The 21,646-nt window shown below is 47.4% G+C and overlaps 1 protein-coding gene across 1 annotated transcript in view; it reads right to left on the bottom strand.

The window, feature by feature from the left end:
• Window positions 1–21,646, bottom strand: part of TIGIT (T cell immunoreceptor with Ig and ITIM domains) — a 277,764-nt gene that overhangs the window by 168,165 nt on the left and 87,953 nt on the right. Inside the window, exon 2 of the mRNA XM_069203232.1 lies at window positions 15,280–15,600. Coding sequence (XP_069059333.1) covers window positions 15,280–15,600 — 321 coding nt within the window. The remainder of the gene's footprint in view (window positions 1–15,279; window positions 15,601–21,646) is intronic.

The raw sequence follows: 21,646 nt of genomic DNA, 5'->3' as shown, positions 1-21,646 counted from the left end.
TTTGAGGAATATTGATACAATTTGTCGTCTTGTGCAAAATCTTATGAGAGGCAATGCATAAACCTCCTCCTACTGCTTTCTGTGATGGAATACTGATACTAACTTCCAGGAGCATTGTAAGGCTGGACCTGCATGGCTAAGGTTAGGCATGTGAGTGACTGCCTCACATGCAATTCGTAGACATGCAGTGGTACTTACATCTTTGAGCAGGACTCTGTGGTTGAAGCTGTGCTTAGTCTCAAATTGATCTCTGTATTTTTTAGCCTCAGTGGAACTAGGAACAGTTTGCCAGTCTGCTGACTCAATACTGGAGAGTAAGTAACACACTTCATTTCTCTTTCTTCTTAATAAATTGAAACCGATACTCTAACAGATTTTGCAGTGGCCAGGCTTCTTGGACAATGCTCTAACTTTTTTGCACCTCTTCTGCAACATCTCAATAATTTGTCTTTTTTGTTTTGGAATCACATGTCCCCAAACTCTCTGGAAGAACTCTGGGCAATCCCATTCATTAAGGCACCCATCCTTGTCACCCTCTGATCCAGCTATTTTTGAAGCAATAATGATCTTCTAAACAGTACTTGTTGTTTAATATCTGCAACATATATCTTTAATTCTTTACCTGTTCTCTTTACAAGGTGCATTCAGAGATCTACAAAAAAAGTGTGTTTTTAGATGACACTTTAGGATTTACTGATGAGTGAGCAGTGTCATACAAGGATGCGCTTCCAAGGTAAATTTATTCAAATTAAGCAGCACGACACACAGGAACAACCTTCCCACACCAGGTTTCTCCTTTATCTGCTAGCTCTACCGTCACCCACATTCCTTTCCCCTGACATTCTGTTGAGTCTCGTGCTCATTCATATGTCAACAAGCACGAGACCCAACAAGCACATAGACCCAAGACCCAACACATCTTCCCCCTTCACATAACAACGAATACAATATGAAGATCATGAGAATACATAAAAATAGCAAGAGAACGAAAAATCATACTAAACCAAAGAATTACATCATAATAAAATTACAAAAACATTAACAACAATTAACTAACTAAATATAAGTGAAAACACATTATCTTGAATCAGGAACATTGAATTGGAACGCCAATACCAAGATATGAAACAAGTTAAGTAAATAACACATAATCTCGATATTTGTTAGGTCACTTCTTAACCCTTGACGATGCTCTCGGTTTTAGTCCTTCCACCTTGTCGATTACATTCTTGACATTGCTAGTATTTACATTTCTTTTTTTATTCTTAAGTTCTACCTCATGAGCTATTGACAATTTTTCCTTATTCCACCAATTTCCGTCACTCAATTTAACTGCATTTTCGCAAACTCTATCAACTACTTTGAGTGTAGAAAATCTTGACTCTCCTTTCTGAATGATATGTGTACTTTTAACTTTTACATAATCTTCTACCTTCACACAAATCGTCTTTCTCGGTTCCTCTACATACTTATTCTGAACTTGCGCTCTCCTTTCACTTACCCTTTCAATCATGCATTCGTCAATGGCGAACTCACCCATCCACTGTCTTGTTAATTTGGTTGCTGGAACCCTACCTCTCAACAGGACAAATGGAGATACCCTTGTATCCGCGTTGGGAGTAGTACGCTCCACCCATAACAATTTTTTAAGTTCTAATTTGCAGTTTAAACCATTGGCCTTAGCTAACTGCACATTCTCTTTAATGACCCTATTGAATCATTCCATAAGACCATTGCTTCTAGGATGATACAATGACTTTTTGGCATGCCTGATGCCCATGTGTACCAGATAACTAGAAAATTGAGTTGAAGTAAACTGACAGCCATTATCCATCAAAATTTCATCAGGGACTCCTTCCCTATCAAAAACAGATTCAAGGAATTCGATATTTTTTTTTAGAATTAGGCACTTTTACGATCTTGTGCTCTGGACAACGACTATAAGAATCTATTAACACCACCCCACTGGATAGCACCATAGGACCAATATTATCAATAGGAATTTTGCTCTACGGTTTGTTAGGTACTTTTACTGCCTCAACAGGACTAGGTAATGTGACTTGAGACTTATCACTTACTGCACACATTAAACAATCTCTTACAAAGTGTTCTACACTTTTATCTAACCCTGGCCACCAAATATTCTCACGGATTTTCCTCTTCATAGCCCGCATTGCTATATGCCCTTTATGGACAAGAGTTAGTACCTTGTTCCTCATGCTCTCCGGCACAACTAGAATTTGATTGAACACTGATAACTCATCAAAAACTTTTTTGTAAGCCTCACTTAGTTTTCATCGGACCACCCTTGTACAATACCTAGTTTAACTTCACCTATCTGTTCATCATTGTCACACTCTTGCTTCCACTCGTCTTCAGTCACAGCACCTTCGAGGTGGCAATCTATAATGCACACCAATTCATCATCCTCCTTGTTAGAAATGGGGTTTTTGGTTGGCAGTCAGGTTACCCTCTGTCCAAGCAAAAGCCCTCACTCTAGTCAGGGTAAGTCACACACTATCCAAGATTATCCTGTGCCCACCCTCTGGTAGCTTGGCACGAGCAGTCAGGCTTAACTCAGAAGGCAATGTGTAAAGTATTTGTGCAATAAATCATACAATACCACCATATAGCACCACAAAAATACACCACACAGCGTTTAGAAAAATATATAATATTTATCAGGATAATTGTAGGTCAAAAAGAATAAAGTTGCAATATGAATTTGTAAAGATATCACTGAAAAGTGATATAAAGTGTCTTTAGTCTTTAGAAAGTAAACAGAGTCTCTTTCAAACACAAAGTACCTGGTTTCTGGTGGAAAATCTCCTCAGAGGGCCACAAAGGAAGAGGTGCGTAGAAAAAGGGTGTGTACGTCGATTTCTCCCCAGCACACACAGACTTGCGTCGTTATTTTCCACGCTGGGAAGTCGGGCGTCGTTTTCCGGCGCGCGGACAGTCTCTTTCTGTGGATCGCGGGGATTACCAAATGTCCCGGGTCTGTGCGTGGATTTTCCTGCTTGTTCTCCGGCTGCGCGTCGGTCTGCGGGGCTGCGCGTCGAAATTACGATCTCACGGCAGGCGTTGCGTCGACTTCTCCTCTAGACTTCGATCTGCGGGGCTGCGCGTTGAAATTACGATCTCACGGCAGGCGTCGCGTCGATTTCTCCTCTAGAGGTCGGGCGGCGTTGTCCTTGCGAGGCCGTGCGTCGGATCTTCGATCGTCCCAAGAGCGCCGCGTCGATCAGCGTCGGAGTGCAGCGTTTTTCTCGCCGCGAAACAAGCTGTGCGTCGAAATTTTCGGTGCACGGAGCGTCCAAGTGAAAGAGGGAAGTCTTTTTGGTCCTGAGACTTCAAGGAACAGGAGGCAAGCTCTATCCAAGCCCTTGGAGAGCACTTTCACAGCCAGACAAGAGTTCAGCAAGGCAGCAGGGCAAAAGCAAGGCAGCAGTCCTTTGTAGAAAGCAGGCAGGTGAGTCCTTTGAGCAGCCAGGCAGTTCCTCTTGGCAGGATGTAGGTTCTGGTTCAGGTTTCTTCTCCAGCAAGTGTCTGATGAGGTAGGGCAGAGGCCCTGTTTTATACCCAAATGTGCCTTTGAAGTGGGGGAGACTTCAAAGAGTGGCTAAGAAGTGCACCAGGTCCCCTTTCAGTTCAATCCTGTCTGCCAGGGTCCCAGTAGGGGGTGTGGCAGTCCTTTGTGTGAGAGCAGGCCCTCCACCCTCCCAGCCCAGGAAGACCCATTCAAAATGCAGATGTATGCAAGTGAGGCTGAGTACCCTGTGTTTGGGGTGTGTCTGAGTGAATGCACAAGGAGCTGTCAACCAAGCCCAGCCAGACGTGGATTGTAAGGCACAGAAGGATTTAAGTGCAAAGAAATGCTCACTTTCTAAAAGTGGGATTTCTAGAATAGTAATATTAAATCCGACTTCACCAGTCAGTAGGATTTTGTATTACCATTCTGGCCATACTAAATATGACCTTCCTGCTCCGTTCAGATCAGTAGCTGCCACTTCAACAGTGTATGAGGGCAGCCCCAATGTTAGCCTATGAAGGGAGCAGGCCTCACATTAGTGTAAAAATGAATTTAGGAGCTTTACACTACCAGGACATATAACTACACAGGTACATGTCCTGCCTTTTACCTACACAGCACCCTGCTCTAGGGGTTACCTAGGGCACACATTAAGGGTGACTTATATGAAGAAAAAGGGGAGTTCTAGGCTTGGCAAGTACTTTTAAATGCCAAGTCGAGGTGGCAGTGAAACTGCCCACACAGGCCTTGCAATGGCAGGCCTGAGACAAGGAAAAGGGGCTACTTAAGTGGGTGGCACAACCAGTGCTGCTGGCCCACCAGTAGCATTTAATTTACCAGCCCTATGCACATAAAGTGCACCTTACTAGGGACTTATAAGTAAATTAATAGTCCAATCAGGTATGATTCAAGGTTACCATGTTTTAAGGGAGAGAGCATATGCACTTTAGCACTGGTTAGCAGTGGTAAAGCGCGCAGAGTCTAAAAACCAGCAAAAATGAGGTCAGAAAAAGAAAAGGAGGAAGGCAAAAAGTTTGGGGATGACCCTGTCAAAAAGCCAGGTCCAACATGACCCCCTCCCAGCCTAAAGCCAGGGTAGACTAATCAACACTCTAATGGACTTCCCTGCTTAAGGCGATAGAACATGGACAATGGCCCAGTACTGCAGGGGCACTCGCCAGTTCTACGCCTTTCTGAACTCAGTGAGGCTTCTTTGTCTATACTCTCTGGGGCCACTGATCTGGCCCATGGGGAACCCTTCTCATCACCTGAGGACCCCATCTGTACACCTCCTAACTTTAATTTGTTTACAGATGCATCCCAGTATGCAGACAGTATCACCATGGCCAACAAAGTGATGTGGCCCATTCCATTCCTTGGGTCTGACTTCTGTCCCCAACCCAGGGAAAACTCTGCCCACAAGGACAGAAACCAACAGATGCCACTGACAGCTGTCAGTGTTATGAGCCAGGCCCCTGACCATCCACTGCTAGGTGGAGACCCTGAGGGGGGCCGTTGGCTGAGCTTCTCCTCCAACTGGGGGGCTGGTAGGGAGCTCCCAAGGGATTCCTGTAGCATCCCAGAATGGGGGGTAGTAACCCCAGGGGTCTTGCACCCCTTCTCCACTCTCACCAGGCCAGGGGTGGGTCCCTGATACTGGTCCCTCAGCCCAGGGTCTGTACTCTGAGGCTGAACAGAGGGCAGGGGTGAGTCCTTCCTCCCCGTGCCTCCCCATCGGGGCTTACATACCCTCCTCTGGGGAGTGGTACTGCCAGACATCTGAACTGTTAGGGCACCCTTGGGGGTTGGCCCTCTCAGCTCTCCTGACACTAAGGGAAACTCATTCCCCAGAATGCAGTCAATGGGCAGCTGGGGACTAACTATGACCGGCCTCTGGGTCACCTCCCCACCCCACTCTAGGGACACCCGGGCCATGGGGCGGAAGAAATCTTCCCCAATGGCTGGAGTCACTCTACACACCTGTCCGGTGTACTGCTCTGGTGACACTAGTCTCTCCACAATCATGGTAAGACTAGCCCCTGTGTCTCTCAGAGCGGTGACTGGGATCCCATTCACTCCCACCTGGTGGAAGTGACGACTCCCACCCTCAGGGATCACCAGTTTACCCTCTGAGTCCACCTCCCAACTAAAGGAGATGAAGGCATGGTCTACGACCTGCCCCTGGGGACTACATTCCCCTAAGGCCACATGGGCCACCCCTGTAGAGGTCCCAATATTGGGTGAGTTCTTTGGACAGACAGAGTCCCCCTTCCTGTGTCCTATCTGGGAACACTCAAAGCAGCGGGGTTGGGAATGGGATGCTTTGGGCCACTGCCCACCAGAACCCCCACCCTGTTTCTCAGATGAGGTATGGGAACCCTTTCTTCCCCCCTTACTCTGGGACTCGTCTGGGTCATTTCTAACCTCCCCCTCACTTTGTTGGGGGGAACCGGAACTACCCTTCTCGGGGTCACTCCCAGATACCTTTTTGGACACTCTGGTGCTTGCCCAGAGGTCCGCCTCCTCAGCAAGCTTCCTGGGATCAGTCAGCTTACTATCCACTAAGTGCTGGCGCAACTCTGTAAAAGTAGTATTAAGCATATGCTCTCTCAGAATCAAGTCATATAACCCTTTATAATCAGCTACTTTGTTGCCCCGCACCCATCCATTCAGTGCCTTACTGGAGAAGTCAAAGAAATCTACCCATGTTTGTGTGGTTTGTTTGGTGCTGTCCCTGAACCTCTGACGGTATCCCTCAGGGGTCAGCCCAAACTTGGCAAGTAAAGTGGCTTTCTGAAGTGGGTATGTGTTTTGATCAGGTTGATCCAATGTGAGGAGTGTACCCCTCCCCAATGGTGGTACATAACCCCACATAGCTACCCCCCATTGCCCTTCAGGAACCTCATGAGCCCTTAGTGCAACTTCATAAGCAGCTAACCATTTATCTATGTCATCTCCCACCACAAAACTGGGCACCACATTTTTGGGTATACGAACCTTCTTTTCTCCAGCAGGTCCTGTCAGTATGCTGCCACCATTATTGCTGGATTCAGACTGTCTTGCCTTGATCTCCAGCTCCTTGAGACTCAGTTCATGAGCCAACAATAGTTTCTTTTCAGCCAAAGCTCTTTCAGCTTCCACCTGTTTGGCTGCTCTTTCAGCTTCCGCTTGTTTGGCTGCCCTTTCAGCTTCAATCTGTTGGGCTGCTCTTTCAGCCTCAGCTCGTTTGGCTTCTCTCTCTGCCCTTCTCTCCTCCTGTTGAGCCTCAATTTTCAGTTTTGCCATTTGCAATTGGAACTCCCTTTCCTCTCTCCTTTCCTCTGCGGTCAGGCTTTGCATAGAGACACTGCTCCCTGGTCTGGAAGGGGGCACAATTGCAGTGGTAACACCATCCACAGATAGTGAAAATTCCTCTGAGGTGCCATTTTCTGGCTCCTCTTCCTCATCATCCTCTAAATGGGCTTCTGCCCAGGCCCTCAGCGCCACTTGAAAGTCCTCCTTTCTGGAGGCCCCTTGGGTGGGTACCCTCAATGCCCTGCAGAATCCTCTTAGTTGTTTGACCGTATATGCATCCAACTGGACTAGGTCAAAGTCTCCTGTCTGAGACCCAGTCAGAGACATGTTGAGTGAGGATTTAGTTTTTGAAAATTGTCAGGAAAAAATCAGGTTTTCAAAAAGAGATAAAAACCAAGTTGACCTTCAACTGTGGGTAGGTAGTGAAATACTTAGCTACTGTATGTCACTGCACAAATACAAGTCCTATCCTCATCGCTGATCACCAATGTTAGAAATGGGGTTTTTGGTTGGCAGTCAGGTTACCCTCTGTCCAAGCAAAAGCCCTCACTCTAGTCAGGGTAAGTCACATACTATCCAAGATTATCCTGTGCCCACCCTCTGGTAGCTTGGCATGAGCAGTCAGGCTTAACTCAGAAGGCAATGTGTAAAGTATTTGTGCAATAAATCATACAATACCACCATATAGCACCACAAAAATACACCACACAGCGTTTAGAAAAATATATAATATTTATCAGGATAATTGTAGGTCAAAAAGAATAAAGTTGCAATATGAATTTGTAAAGATATCACTGAAAAGTGATATAAAGTGTCTTTAGTCTTTAGAAAGTAAACAGAGTCTCTTTCAAACACAAAGTACCTGGTTTCTGGTGGAAAATCTCCTCAGAGGGCCACAAAGGAAGAGGTGCGTGGAAAAAGGGTGTGTGCGTCGATTTCTCCCCAGCACACACGGACTTGCGTCGTTATTTTCCACGCGGGGAAGTCGGGCGTCGTTTTCCGGCGCGCGGACAGTCTCTTTCTGTGGATCGCGGGGATTACCAGATGTCCCGGGTCTGTGCGTGGATTTTCCTGCTTGTTCTCCGGCTGCGCGTCGGTCTGCGGGGCTGCGCGTCGAAATTACGATCTCACGGCAGGCGTCGCGTCGATTTCTCCTCTAGACTTCGATCTGCGGGGCTGCGCGTTGAAATTACGATCTCACGGCAGGCGTCACGTCGATTTCTCCTCTAGAGGTCGGGCGGCGTTGTCCTTGCGAGGCCGTGCGTCGGATCTTCGATCGTCCCAAGAGCGTCGCGTCGATCAGTGTTGGAGTGCGGCGTTTTTCTCGCCGCGAAACAAGCTGTGCGTCGAAATTTTCGCCGCACGGAGCGTCCAAGTGAAAGAGGGAAGTCTTTTTGGTCCTGAGACTTCAAGGAACAGGAGGCAAGCTCTATCCAAGCCCTTGGAGAGCACTTTCACAGCCAGACAAGAGTTCAGCAAGGCAGCAGGGCAACAGCAAGGCAGCAGTCCTTTGTAGAAAGCAGGCAGGTGAGTCCTTTGAGCAGCCAGGCAGTTCCTCTTGGCAGGATGTAGGTTCTGGTTCAGGTTTCTTCTCCAGCAAGTGTCTGATGAGGTAGGGCAGAGGCCCTGTTTTATACCCAAATGTGCCTTTGAAGTGGGGGAGACTTCAAAGAGTGGCTAAGAAGTGCACCAGGTCCCCTTTCAGTTCAATCCTGTCTGCCAGGGTCCCAGTAGGGGGTGTGGCAGTCCTTTGTGTGAGAGCAGGCCCTCCACCCTCCCAGCCCAGGAAGACCCATTCAAAATGCAGATGTATGCAAGTGAGGCTGAGTACCCTGTGTTTGGGGTGTGTCTGAGTGAATGCACAAGGAGCTGTCAACCAAGCCCAGCCAGACGTGGATTGTAAGGCACAGAAGGATTTAAGTGCAAAGAAATGCTCACTTTCTAAAAGTGGCATTTCTAGAATAGTAATATTAAATCCGACTTCACCAGTCAGTAGGATTTTGTATTACCATTCTGGCCATACTAAATATGACCTTCCTGCTCCGTTCAGATCAGTAGCTGCCACTTCAACAGTGTATGAGGGCAGCCCCAATGTTAGCCTATGAAGGGAGCAGGCCTCACATTAGTGTAAAAACGAATTTAGGAGCTTTACACTACCAGGACATATAACTACACAGGTACATGTCCTGCCTTTTACCTACACAGCACCCTGCTCTAGGGGTTACCTAGGGCACACATTAAGGGTGACTTATATGAAGAAAAAGGGGAGTTCTAGGCTTGGCAAGTACTTGTAAATGCCAAGTCGAGGTGGCAGTGAAACTGCCCACACAGGCCTTGCAATGGCAGGCCTGAGACAAGGAAAAGGGGCTACTTAAGTGGGTGGCACAACCAGTGCTGCTGGCCCACCAGTAGCATTTAATTTACCAGCCCTATGCACATAAAGTGCACCTTACTAGGGACTTATAAGTAAATTAATAGTCCAATCAGGTATGATTCAAGGTTACCATGTTTTAAGGGAGAGAGCATATGCACTTTAGCACTGGTTAGCAGTGGTAAAGCGCGCAGAGTCTAAAAACCAGCAAAAATGAGGTCAGAAAAAGAAAAGGAGGAAGGCAAAAAGTTTGGGGATGACCCTGTCAAAAAGCCAGGTCCAACACTCCTCAATCCCTTCTTCATCCTCATTATTTATACACAAACTAGGAAGACGAGAAAGGCAATATGCAAGTAAATCCCTAGCTCCTGGCACATATTCAATATGATAATCATATGTTTGTAATCTGTACTGCCATTTTGCTATTCTGGAAGTAGCATGTTGAGCACCTCTAGTACAGAACAACTGCACAAGAGGTTTATGATCCACCCTGACTGTAAAATGCACACCCCACAAATAAGCTTTAAAGTGCATAGTTCCCCACCAACACGCAAGGGCTTCTCTTTCTACGGTTGAATAAGTAGATTAAGCACCCCTCAAACTACGTGAAGCAAAAGCAATCACCTCATCCTTACCAAGTTTACATTGCAACAAAACAGCACCTAAACCTATCTGGCTGGCATCAGTCACTATTTCATCCTTAGTGTCAAATGGTTTTAACTGAATGGCATGTGCTAGTTTCTTTTTTATGATCTGAAATTCTTGCTCACACTTTGAACACCACTCAAATTTGACATTTTTCTTCAAAAGATTCCCTATATTATGAGCCTTTTCAGCACATTTAGGGACAAATCTGGCGTAGAATTCAATTAAACCCATAAAATACCTAACTTGATCTTTATTACCAGGAGCTGGAAAATCCTCAATTGCTTTAACTAAGCTTGCCTTAGGTTCTACTCCTTGTTCAGATATTTTGTAACCTAGGTAGTCAATACATGTTGCATTAAATTTAAATTTGTTTGCCTTGAGAGTGACCCCTTTGTCTTTTGAGATTGACAAAGCTTGTCTCAACCTCTCATCATGTTGACTTTGGTCTTTACCAAAAACTAAGACATCGTCCTGGAATGCAATGATTCCATCAAGATCTTTAAACAAATTATCCACAACCCTCTGAAATACAGCAGAAGCCGACGCCAAAACAAATGGGATATGTTTAAATTGGAACAAACCTTTGGGTGTAATAAACACAGTTAGATGTCTTGAGTCAGGGTGTAAATTGATCTGATGGTACGCAGAAGCCATATCCAACAAACTAAATCTACTGGCGTTCTTAAGGGTGGAGAACATCTCAGTGATGTTAGGTAAGGGATGACGATCTATCCAAATTTGTCCATTAAGGTCCCACAAGTTCACACACACATACGCATAGACCCGTTGGCTTCCCGGAATACATCAGGAAAATCATCTTCCCATGTGTTACCCTTAACAGAAACCACTTGCTTGTAATCCATGCTTAAAATGACTTGGGCAGGATTGTTTGGATCAAGTAAAATTCCCAATTTGTTTTGATTGTTCCACCCCAACAAACATGTATCATCTTTTGCAAAGTAAACAGTTTCTTTTGCCATACTTCCTTGAAAATTGAATTCAGCTTCATATTCACCCAATACCTCTATAGGTTTTCCTCCATAACCCACAGGTCTTATGCAAGAATCCTTAAGTTTTATCTGATCAAAACACTATTTCCACTTTCTCTCACTCAACAGAGTAAATGGCGAACCTGAATCATACATTACCCTTATCTCATTTCCATTTATAACTAAGTTGCGAAAAGGTCTTCTAGCTCTATTAGAAGTTACACCACATTTATTTTCCCCATACGACTCTGATATGCTAGTAATAGTTAGAATTTCATCTTCCTCACTGGTGGTTGCCTCATTACCACTAACATTATCATTAAGCACCCTGAGAATTTTCCTACCTTTGCTAGGTGCAGATTTACCTTTTGATTTACATACTCTAGCGAAATGCCCTTTTTTAAGCACTTGGAACATGTTTTATCAAATGCTGGACACACACTTGCCTTTCCTAAATGGAACATGCTACCACACCTATAACATTCAGCTTTTCTAAAGTTTTCCTTTTTGCAAAACGTCTCTGGCCTATCTTTTGTGCAATTTTCCTTAGTTTTCCATTTAACCAAAGATACACATTGTTGTGACACCTTTGCATCAGAAATGTTCATTTGTTCCATATAAGACATCGTGTTTTCTATTCTGATAGCTATCTCAACTGCATTTTCTAATGATAAATTTGGGGTTTATAAAAGAGTTTCTTGCACCTTCCTGTTGTTCGTTTTTTCAACTAGTTGATCTCGTATCATTTCATCTTCAATGCCTTATAGTCGAATGACACCGCTAAAATTCTCAAGGCACCCACAAAGCTCGCAACAGGTTTACCTGAAATTTGAGCTCTTTTGTAAAACTTGTGTCTCTCCATAATGACATTCTTCCATGCTTTAAATCTAGAATCAAGAGACGTTATGGCTGAAGAACATTAGTCAATTCCTCCATCTCCCTCTCCTTCTCCTAAAGGAACAACTTCTTGGAGAATGTGTTTCAAATTCTTCCGACCTTCTGTTCCTAAACAATGTCAAAGAATGGCAAAGTTTTTTTTATGAGCAAAAGAATCGCTGTCCAATGCATCAAGATACACAATTCCCAGTCTGATTCAAAAGAAGCAGGGTCGGTGTAAAAACAGGTGGTGGTATAAGGGAGTGTTGTATGATGTAAAAATACCAAGATAATTTTGTATGAGGAACTATAGAAGAGAGGCGTAACGTCTGACTCTTACACTGTTTAACAGATTTGATGACACAGAAAATGTTCAGGGAGTGCTGCCACTCTTAGATGTGAGGCAAAATGTGACACACTCAATTTATTATGGTGTGCGTGTCACTGTTTGTATGATGGCAAAATGCCAGAATATCACTACAACAGAGTACAGTGTATAACTCAATTTATGAAGGCGCGCGTGTCACAGGAGAAATGGATGCATGCATAGTAACACACGACCAGGAGCGTGTGTAATTCACCCAAACGCACAGAATAATAACACGCTGAATGCAACATGGTGTGTGTGTCGCCGTTAACACTGGGAACGCTGGAAGTAAGCCTTGCAGTGCATTGGCAACCAACCACTGAAGCAGTCTGCAGGCACTCGTCTACAACGGCTTGCTGAGCATCTGATAACGCGGTACGCGTGTTGACAGTGTGTACTGTAATGAAGGCAGCTGACGTGCCGCACTGACATCCACGCACAGAGCAACTCCGTTCCAGCAGGATCCCAAGGCAGCAAACACGCGGCTCTAACGTGCGTGTGTACATGGACCTCGCGCCCCCTTATCCCAGGCCTCTGAGTCCCCATCCCCCAAACCACAGTGCCTTTGATTGGCCAGCCCAGCATATAGTTCAGAGCCCTTGGACTGCACTGACTGATGTTGTCTGGACTCCAGGCAGGCATTCCTCACTCCCGGCAGACTCCAGAAGGAGGGAACACACCTCCAGCCCAAAGCATCTCACCTAAAAAAGGAAAGACTGTCCAAACCCCTGCAGGCTGCAAGCGTGGATCGAAAGATCGTCCTGCCCTCTCGACGCTCGTCGCCAATACAAGGATGCGCTTCCAAAGTAAATTAATTCAAATTAATCAGAACGGCACACAGGAACAGCCTTTCCACACCGGGCTTCTCCTTCAACGGCCAGCTCTCCCGTCACCCACATTCAATTCCCCTGACATTCCGTTGAGTCTCGTGGTCGTTCATATGTCAACAAGCACGAGACCCAACAAGCACAGAGACCCAAGACCCAAGATGTTACTCTTAGTAATGTAGAACTCTGTTGGTCGCCTTTAATGCATGGCATACTTTTGAGCATCTACCCACTGCATTGCAGGCCTCAGTAGGCTCTATCATATGGTTTCTTTTTTTGGTTAATAGATTTCAACAACTCAAATTGTGTCTATTTGTCTGTGTGACCTGGGTCCTTCACCAAGCATTGTTGATGTCAGTTAGCCTACGCAGACAATACTCTGATCTGTCTTAAGGTCTGCCAGGGCATCAGACCTGGTAAAGTTGCTAGGGGATACACAGACCTGGGTGAAGGTGAAGTATCTCCAGCTCAGCCAGTCCAAGACTGAGGTGATAGCTTTCAGCATCAGGGAAGGACTTTATTTAGCTTCTCCTGAAATTCCTAAAATCATTGGACTAAAATGTACAGCTAAATATGGTTAGCAACAATGGGTTTTATTTGATATTGAGGCGTCTCAAGCTTCAGATAAATGTTGTACTGGAAAAGTGCTTCCACTAGATCAACAGACTTGCATCCCTCTTTCTGCTCCTCTCACAAGAACTGAGCAGTGGTGTGGCTGCTTCAGGTAATATGCAGCAGGACTGAAGTTTACACAGAAAAACGGTCCACAAAGAAATCGGAGCACACAGGTTAATAATTCTTTAGATTCAGGATTTTCACTACCACAGCTAGTCAAAACTCTACCTGAGATCCTGGCTTCAGGAGGAAGTGTCTTGCGGGTCCACGAGCAGCTAGGTATCAGGAAATGACAGTATTGAAATAGAAAAGTGGACTTGCTGCCTAACCCACACTGGTCAGTACAGTTAGGTGGTTTGATGTATTTACGTTGGAGATTCTGAAAATGGAAAATGTCTGCACCCTAAAGGGAAAGCCTTGTTGTGGTGTATGGTTCCCAATCCAATACACGATGCAAGCACACCAGGGGACCGGCTAGATCGCTGCCAGATGCAAGCAATCCAGGAAATTGGCTGGATGGCTGCTGGTCGACCCTGTAGAACATGAAGCTAAATACGACCCTGAGTGGAAAGTCTTTTCCCAGCCTCCTTCTGCCAGCTGACCAGGGAGGAAGAAACTTGACCTCTTGTTTTATATATTGTGAGGCCTAAGAGGCCCACCGGGTGCAGTGTACCTGCTGCACCACTGATAAATAAATGGTGGTCCCTGAGTAGGAAGGTGTCTTGCGCGGTGGTGTTGTACGACATCTTATCCTGTGCTTCGTCCTTATCAGCCCCAGAGACCGTCAGATTGCCTGTTTGCGACTGCCATCTTGCATACTATGACCTAATCTTGCGTACTATGACCTAACTGGTGACCTGCCATTGCAGTAACAAACATCCAAATAGGACAGTTCCATGGAGGTCCCAGAAGTGGCTGCTCACACTAAGATACATTCACTCATTACCCACTCACTAGGTGGTGTGGAATTTCTTTGCTCACCATTTCAAGGAGCCCTTCTGTTCTTCATTTGCTTACTCTGTTTATCAGTTCCATACCCATACAAACACAGTTTATGCTGCCCTTTTAAATCTTTTCAGCCCAGGTGATCCTCAGCTGCCAGACAGAAGACCTAGCTCATCATTTCGGGAAGAACTCCTCATTTCACATAACGGCCCGAACATGCACACACCACAGAAACCCCCCTTTCGAGTACAGATGGCTCAGTAAAATAGCAGGCACAACATTATTTTACTTTCGAGAAGGACAACTCGTGTTTTAAACAGATGATATATTGTTTGGTTGTTGTATTCACAGAAAAGTGTATAGTGAGAAAGGTGTTGGCTCTAAACATGTCTCCCCTGCCTAGGATCACCCAAAGCTGTAACTTTGTAGAGGCTCCTCATGTTTTTTAGTAATCTAACATGATCAATATTTCTGGAGGTACTTTATTACGCTTTTCCCCTTTACAAGCATGCCCAGAAAATCTTTCTCATACTGCGTCTTGCAGAACATGGGGCAGAGACTGTTACATATCAAGTGCCTGTCATATTTGCAAGAACTAAAAACACATGGTAATTGACTCCTAGTCATCTATGTTTGGTCCCATCATTACAAGACTAATATCTTTGCCCTTTAACTTGTAGGTGCAAACCTAGGTTTGAGATTGGGTCTTTTCTAAGTGTGATTTAATGACTGGTCTGAAAAATAACCATCTTAATATATAAAATTAATTTTGCACATCTACACATGGTTAAATAAGTATAAGGTGTATGACTTACCTGTGACCTGTAAGAAGACTTTGCCATCATAGCGCCCATCTGGGAAGGTGTAGAAAACACAGCAGTAGTTACCTGCATCTTTGGAATCTGCATGCCAGATCTCTATTCCATAACCTTCTGCCAGGGTTACCTTTTCTTTGAACTTGTATGTGACCTTTGCTTCTTGGCCTGAATACACAGCTATGGTTGGCTTGTCACATTTGTTCCAGATCACATGGATCACCGAGGCATTGGTGGCAAACAGATCGCACTTGAGGGTAACCATGGAGCCTTGAGCTGTGGAAATCCTCCCAGGTGTTAGAATTGTGCCTGCCATGACTCCTAGAGGAAAAAACACAGAGACACCCTTAAGGCTATATGGAATCGTGTCAATTTAAAGGTTATGAAGTTACAGAAAAAAGCCATCGTAAGTCAGTCTATAGGTCACGTTGGAAACAGAGGCCCTTGAAAAGATCAACTACTGTCCCAAACAACAATGTAGAAGTTTGGACTTCAGTGTTTAGATGTAAGAAACCTAGGCAGATTTAATTCAGGGCAATGCCACTATAATATAATTTGAATTGAATTTTATTAATCATGATTTAGTTACTTAAAACCTTACATGATATGGTAAAACAAAGGCATTTTTTTTTTTATTATCATATATAAGATCTCAGCCCTTGTGAGAAACAGTTTTATTGGCAGTGACAGATATATATACATATCTGTCACTGCCAATAAAACTGTTATATATATATATATTTTTGTTTTTGTTTTTATACAGGGAGTGCAGAATTATTAGGCAAGTTGTATTTTTGAGGATTAACTTTATTATTGAACAACAACCATGTTCTCAATGAACCCAAAAAACTCATTAATATCAAAGCTGAATATTTTTGGAAGTAGTTTTTAGTTTGTTTTTAGTTTTAGCTATGTTAGGGGGATATCTGTGTGTGCAGGTGACTATTACTGTGCAACTTAACAAAAAAACAAATATATACCCATTTCAATTATTTATTATTACCAGTGAAACCAATATAACATCTCAACATTCACAAATATACATTTCTGACATTCAAAAACAAAACAAAAACAAATCAGTGACCAATATAGCCACCTTTCTTTGCAAGGACACTCAAAAGCCTGCCATCCATGGATTCTGTCAGTGTTTTGATCTGTTCACCATCAACATTGCGTGCAGCAGCAACCACAGCCTCCCAGACACTGTTCAGAGAGGTGTACTGTTTTCCCTCCTTGTAAATCTCACATTTGATGATGGACCACAGGTTCTCAATGGGGTTCAGATCAGGTGAACAAGGAGGCCATGTCATTAGATTTCCTTCTTTTATACCCTTTCTTGCCAGCCACGCTGTGGAGTACTTGGACGCGTGTGATGGAGCATTGTCCTGCATGAAAATCATGTTTTTCTTGAAGGATGCAGACTTCTTCCTGTACCACTGCTTGAAGAAGGTGTCTTCCAGGAACTGGCAGTAGGACTGGGAGTTGAGCTTGACTCCATCCTCAACCCGAAAAGGCCCCACAAGCTCATCTTTGATGATACCAGCCCAAACCAGTACTCCACCTCCACCTTGCTGGCGTCTGAGTCGGACTGGAGCTCTCTGCCCTTTACCAATCCAGCCACGGGCCCATCCATCTGGCCCATCAAGACTCACTCTCATTTCATCAGTCCATAAACCTTGACCCAAGGGTAGGTCGCTCCCCCTGCCGCTGCAGCTCCTCCAAGTTCCCGAGTTCCTGTGTTCCTGAGACCCACCTAACTGTAAGTACCCCCCTCCTCCCAGCCCCTCGCCCTGCCCCGCGCCACTCACCTTCTCTCCTGCTCCTGCTTCTTTTCCTCCTCTCTGTCTCTTCCTCCTCGCTCCCCCTCTGCAATCTTCTTCTGTGTTCTTCTGTTCTTCTCTTCTGTTCTTCTGTTCTTCCCTTCTGTTCTTCTGTGTTCTTCCGGTCTTCTGTGTTCTTCTTCTCTGTTCTTCTCGGTGCTTCTGTGTTGTTCTTCTCTGTTCTTCTCTGTTCTTCTCTGTTCTTCTGCTCTTCCGATCTTCTGTTCTTCTGTTTTTCTGTTCCTCTGTTCTTCTGTCTTCTGTTCTTCTGGTCTTCTGTCTTCTGCTCTTCCGGTCTTCTGTTCTTCTGTCTTCTGTTCTTCTGTCTTCTGTTCTCCTGTCTTCGGCTCTTCTACCTCCTCCGTCTTCTTCCCCCGAGCCTGCCCTCCTGCTCCTTCCTCATCCCCCTCCCCCTCCCTCACTCGCCTCCCCCTCTCTCACCCCTAGCTAACCCGTTCGCTATCTACCTCCCTCACTCCTCCTATCTTCCTATCTCTCTAGCTCCCTATCTCACTATCTAACTCCCCCACTCTCCACCTCCTCCTACCTACCTATCTGTCTATCTATCTATTTCCCTATCTATCGACTTCTCTATCTATTTTCTCTATCTATTTCTCTATCTCTCCCCCCCCTCCCGCCACCCCCTCTACTACCTATCTCCCTATCCTCTCACTCTACCTCTCTCCCTCACCCACCTCTACAACCCCCCCTCCCCTATCGTCACAACCCTACTCCTATCTCTCTCCCTAATCTCCAAACCTCCTAACACTCACCCTCCTCCACCCTAAACCCCCTCCCCCAGCTCCTCTCACTCTACCTGTCCCCCCCCCTCCCTCGCGCTTTCCCGCCGCGACCTCCTGCACGCCCCCGCCCCCCAGCTCCCATTCGCCCCCAGCTGACCCCTCCCCCCCCCTCCTACCTCTTATGGCGCCCGCTGCGCGACAGTGGTAGCGACCCTTGACCCAAGGGTAGGTCGCTCCCCCTGCCGCTGCAGCTCCTCCAAGTTCCCGAGTTCCTGTGTTCCTGAGACCCACCTAACTGTAAGTACCCCCCTCCTCCCAGCCCCTCGCCCTGCCCCGCGCCACTCACCTTCTCTCCTGCTCCTGCTTCTTTTCCTCCTCTCTGTCTCTTCCTCCTCGCTCCCCCTCTGCAATCTTCTTCTGTGTTCTTCTGTTCTTCTCTTCTGTTCTTCTGTTCTTCCCTTCTGTTCTTCTGTGTTCTTCCGGTCTTCTGTGTTCTTCTTCTCTGTTCTTCTCGGTGCTTCTGTGTTGTTCTTCTCTGTTCTTCTCTGTTCTTCTCTGTTCTTCTGCTCTTCCGATCTTCTGTTCTTCTGTTCTTCTGTTCTTCTGGTCTTCTGGTCTTCTGTCTTCTGCTCTTCCGGTCTTCTGTTCTTCTGTCTTCTGTTCTTCTGTCTTCTGTTCTCCTGTCTTCGGCTCTTCTACCTCCTCCGTCTTCTTCCCCCGAGCCTGCCCTCCTGCTCCTTCCTCATCCCCCTCCCTCACTCGCCTCCCCCTCTCTCACCCATAGCTAACCCGTTCGCTATCTACCTCCCTCACTCCTCCTATCTTCCTATCTCTCTAGCTCCCTATCTCACTATCTAACTCCCCCACTCTCCACCTCCTCCTACCTACCTATCTGTCTATCTATCTATTTCCCTATCTATCGACTTCTCTATCTATTTTCTCTATCTATTTCTCTATCTCTCCCCCCCTCCCGCCACCCCCTCTACTACCTATCTCCCTATCCTCTCACTCTACCTCTCTCCCTCACCCACCTCTACAACCCCCCCTCCCCTATCGTCACAACCCTACTCCTATCTCTCTCCCTAATCTCCAAACCTCCTAACACTCACCCTCCTCCACCCTAAACCCCCTCCCCCAGCTCCTCTCACTCTACCTGTCCCCCCCTCCCTCGCGCTTTCCCGCCGCGACCTCCTGCACGCCCCCGCCCCCCAGCTCCCATTCGCCCCCAGCTGACCCCTCCCCCCCCCTCCTACCTCTTATGGCGGCCGCTGCGCGACTGCGCAGCGGGCACGCCGCTGGCGCGCCGGAGGCGCGCCAGAGGCAAGCCCGTCTGCGCCCGTCTGCGCCTGGCCCGCGCCCAGCGCCACGACCCCTGGTCCCCAGCTCCCCCAAGCCCCGCTGATCCGCTACGACCCCACCACCCTCCACGCCCTCAACCCAGGGCGCTCCAAAACCTGCTTCCTAGCTCACCCCAAACGCACCCATGGACCCTTCGCCTGCAACTCCTGCAAACGCATCTTCCACCACGCAACTACCACGACCACAAGCCCACGCGCCATCAACCACCTCAAGTGCATCCTGATCAACGCTCGTTCCGTCCACAAGCACGCCGTTGAACTTTGGGACCTCCTGGACTCCACAGCCCCGGACGTCGCCTTCATCACGGAGACATGGATGAACGCCTCCTCTGCTCCAGACATCGCTACCCGCCATCCCCGAAGGCTACAAGATCTCCAGAAAAGACCGCACCAACCAAGTAGGAGGAGGTGTCGCCATCGTCTTCAAAGACTCCATCAGCGTCACCACCTCCACTGAAGACTCCCCTCTCGCCGCTGAACACCTGCATTTTCAGATTCGCACCGACCCAAGGACCACCCTCAGAGGATCCCTCGTCTACCGTCCTCCCGGACCTCGCGCCTCTTTCAGCGACGCCATCGCCGACTTCATCTCCCCGCACGCCCTCGCCTCACCGGACTACATCCTCCTAGGCGACCTCAACTTCCATCTGGAACAAAACAACGACCCCAACACCACCACCCTGCTCGACAACCTCGCCAACCTCGGCCTCAAACAACTGGTGAACACCGCCACCCACATCGCCGGACACACGCTCGACCCTATCTTCTCCGCCAGCAAACACATCTTCTTCAGCCACACCTCTGCCCTACACTGGACCGACCACAGCTGCGTCCACTTCACATTCCGACGCGAGACCTCCCACCTCCGCACTCAACCCACCCCTCGTCGACAGTGGAACAAGATCCCTGAAGAGCAACTCTTCTCCGCTCTCGCCGCCAACCAACCCACCCTCACCACCGACCCCAACGACGCAGCTCTCAACCTCACAAACTGGATCTCCAACTGCGCTGACAACCTTGCTCCCCTCAAACGCACGCATCGACAGACCAACACCAAAAAACCTCTCTGGTTCTCTGACACCCTCAAAGAATCAAAGAAAACTTGTCGTGCCCTTGAGAAGGCCTGGCGCAAGGACCACACCGCGGACAACATGACCGCCCTCAAGAACGCTACACGCGAACACCACCATCTGATCCGCACTGCCAAAAGGAACTTTTTCACCGACAGACTAGACAAAAACAGCCACAACAGCAGAGAACTCTTCAGCATCGTCAAAGAGTTCTCCAACCCCAGCGCCAGCGCCAACGCCGTCACGCCCTCACAGGATTTGTGCGAATCCCTCGCCACTTTCTTCCATCGCAAGATCAGCGACCTCCACGACAGCTTCGGACACCAGACCCAACCATACACCACTGAACCCGCTTCCCCGGACATCACCCTCAACAACTGGACCCACATCAACACGGAAGAAACCAAATCCATCATGAACTCTATCCACTCCGGCGCCCCTTCGGACCCCTGCCCGCACTTCATCTTTAACAAAGCCGACGACATCATCGCCCCGCACCTCCAGACCGTCATCAACTCTTCTTTTTCTTCTGCTACCTTCCCCGAATGCTGGAAGCACGCTGAAGTCAACGCCCTACTAAAGAAACCTACGGCTGACCCAAGCGACCTGAAAAACTTCCGCCCCATCTCTCTTCTACCTTTCCCAGCCAAGGTAATAGAAAAGACCGTCAACAAACAGCTGACCACCTTCCTGGAAGACAACAACCTGCTCGACCCTTCACAAACCGGATTCCGAACCAACCACAGCACGGAAACCGCCCTCATCTCAGTCACAGACGACATCAGAACCCTGATGGACAACGGTGAAACAGTCGCCCTCATTCTCCTCGACCTCTCGGCTGCCTTTGACACCGTCTGTCACCGCACCCTAATCACCCGCCTAGGCTCCACCGGGATCCAAGGCCAGGCCCTGGACTGGATCGCCTCCTTCCTCGCTAACCGCTCCCAAAGAGTTTACCTCCCTCCGTTTCGCTCAGAACCCACCAAGATCATCTGCGGCGTACCTCAAGGCTCATCGCTCAGCCCGACACTCTTCAATGTCTACATGAGCCCCCTCGCCGACATCGTACGCAAGCACGACATCATCATCACCTCCTACGCCGACGACACCCAACTTGTACTCTCCCTCACCAAGGACCCCGCCAGCGCCAAGACCAACCTACAAGAGGGTATGAAGGACGTCGCAGATTGGATGAGGCTCAGCCGCCTAAAGCTGAACTCTGAAAAAACGGAAGTCCTCATCCTCGGCAACACCCCGTCCGCCTGGGACGACTCCTGGTGGCCCACGGCCCTCGGCACCGCACCGACCCCCGCAGACCACGCCCGCAACCTCGGCTTCATCTTGGACCCTCTTCTCACCATGACCAAGCAAGTCAA

Source organism: Pleurodeles waltl, chromosome 8 (assembly GCF_031143425.1).
Source record: "Pleurodeles waltl isolate 20211129_DDA chromosome 8, aPleWal1.hap1.20221129, whole genome shotgun sequence".
In the NCBI taxonomy this organism is placed as follows: Eukaryota; Metazoa; Chordata; class Amphibia; order Caudata; family Salamandridae; genus Pleurodeles; species Pleurodeles waltl.
The sequence above is the reverse complement of the archived record's forward strand: the minus strand, read 5'-3'. Positions and strand labels throughout refer to the sequence as shown.